Source organism: Pteropus vampyrus, unplaced genomic scaffold (assembly GCF_000151845.1).
Source record: "Pteropus vampyrus isolate Shadow unplaced genomic scaffold, Pvam_2.0 Scaffold323, whole genome shotgun sequence".
Lineage (NCBI taxonomy): Eukaryota > Metazoa > Chordata > Mammalia > Chiroptera > Pteropodidae > Pteropus > Pteropus vampyrus.
This window is the reverse complement of record NW_011889104.1, coordinates 1,401,954-1,404,032: the sequence shown is the minus strand read 5'-3', so window position 1 is coordinate 1,404,032 and position 2,079 is coordinate 1,401,954. Positions and strand designations below refer to the sequence as shown.

Below are 2,079 nucleotides of genomic sequence, written 5' to 3'. Positions count from 1 at the left end.
AGTCACAAGAATTCTTGGGTTTCCCAGCGCATCTAAAAGTTCTGTTCACATTGCACTATAGTCTATTAGGTCTATATAATGTAATAGCATTCTATCTTAAACACACACACACACACACACACACACACACATACATACCTTAACTAAAAAATACTAATTATTACTAAATTTATTACTAAAAAACATCAATCATCATCTGAGCCTTTAGCAAGTCGCAATCTTTTTTCTGAGGGAGGGTCTGTCCCGGAGGGTCTGCCCTGATGATGATGGCTACTGACCAATCATGCTGGCAGTCACTGTAGGTGGGTGGCAATTTCTCAAAATAAGACAACAATGGAGTTTGCCACACGGACTGACTCCTCCTTTCATTAACGATTTCTCTGTAGCATGTGATGCCATTGGATAGCATTTTACTCACCAGAGATCTTCTTTCAAAGAGGGTATTAGTCCTCTCGGACCTGTCACTGCTTTATCGGCAGAGTTTATATGACATTTTCAATCCTTGGTTGTCACTTCAATAATCTGCCCAGTGTCTTCATCGGGAGTGGACATGTGACTCTTCCTTTCACTTGATCACTTAAAGACCACCATAGGGTTATTAACCGACCTAACTACAATATTGTTGTGACTTAAGGACAAAGGAGGCCCGAGGAGAGGGACAGAGATATGGGACTGGCCGGTCAGGTGGCAGTCAGAACACACACGAGATTTGTCCACTAAGGGCACTGTGTCCTATGGGTGCAGTTTACAGCATCTCAAAACAATTGCAGCGGCCACTTCAAAGATGACTGAGCATAGATCACCGTAACACACAATAATAATGAAGAAGTGCAAAATATTGTGAAGTTTACCAAAATGTGACACAGAAACACAAAGTGAGCAAATACTGTTAGAAAAGTGGTACCGACAGAGGTGCTGGATGCAGGGCTGCCACAAACCTTCAATTCTGAAAAACACGCAGCACCTGTGAACCCCGGGGTCTGCCAGCCCCTCCTGACCTCAAGGAATTGAGACCCAGAGGGAGAAAGAGTGCACCAGGTGCACCTGGCCCCAGAGGCCGAGCCCTCAGAGCCGACCTGCGGGTCTCCCCGCTACCCACGCACACCTGCGCCCGCAGGCCCCACACTCAATATTTCATTTGCTCACCTTATCATTCTATTTAATCAAATACTGCACATACTACAATCAGAACATCTGACTCCTCTTGAGAAACGAGACGTTCTGTCCACCTGGGCCTCTTCTCAGGTGACAAGCATCGGTTGGAACAAATTTGTGACGGCTACCACCATCCCCACTGCCTGTCGGACCTATGAGTATTTTTCAGGGAGCCCGCACCATCCTCCCTGTCATTCCACAGAACGTGTCCCCGGCCCCCATGCTTCCACCAACACGGGAAGACGAGAGACAGGCTTTCCTCCCTCGTGCCAGCCTCCTGCTACCTGCGAGCCGGCCCGTGTCTGCGTGGTCCTCCCACCTCTGCCGTGGCCAAGTCTCCCACACGGGCCTGCAGCCCACGCTTGCAACATCTCCCCACGACCCTGCTCTTCCGTCTGAAAACGTTTGGTAAACACCAACAACATTTCCTCCCCAGTTTTCAGATGAAAAGGCAGAAGTGGAAGGAGCTTACCCAAAGCCATGGGGGCTTAGGAAAACGAATCTTCCAAGGTCCTCCCGGCCCCGGCTCCAGACCGAGCTGCAGCCTAAGACGGAGGACGCCGGGCAGCACCTGGGCCCCCAGAGCCTCCCGGGTGCGGCTGCGTCTCCTCCTGACGCCCACACAGGGCTGGCCCAGCCCTGCTGCCAGGAGGGTGACTCAGGCTGACAGGAGCCAGACAGGTTCTTATCTACGGAAAACTGGAAGCTGCACTGGACCACTGGGCTGGACCCTTGTGCCCACCCAGCCCCGACTGCCACTGTTCCCGCATGTGTCCACTCCTCCAGACACTGCATGGACTGAGCCCTGTGTGTCAGGCACTGCTGCAGGCAAGGTCTTTGACACCCAAAGGGAGAAAGGTAGATAGGAAACCAGGAAACAAATCAATTTATGTGGCAGCAAGTGCTGCAGAGGAATCAACACAC

General features: G+C 51.0%; 1 protein-coding gene across 1 annotated transcript in view; it reads right to left on the bottom strand.

Annotated features, from left to right (window-relative positions):
- The window catches only part of IL1RN (interleukin 1 receptor antagonist), an 11,018-nt gene extending 9,293 nt beyond the window's left edge, over positions 1 to 1,725 (bottom strand). The window contains exon 1 of the mRNA XM_023521932.1: positions 1,628 to 1,725. Coding sequence (XP_023377700.1) covers positions 1,628 to 1,637 — 10 coding nt within the window. The 5' untranslated portion in view covers positions 1,638 to 1,725. The remainder of the gene's footprint in view (positions 1 to 1,627) is intronic.
- Between the last annotated feature and the right edge of the window lie 354 nt (positions 1,726 to 2,079).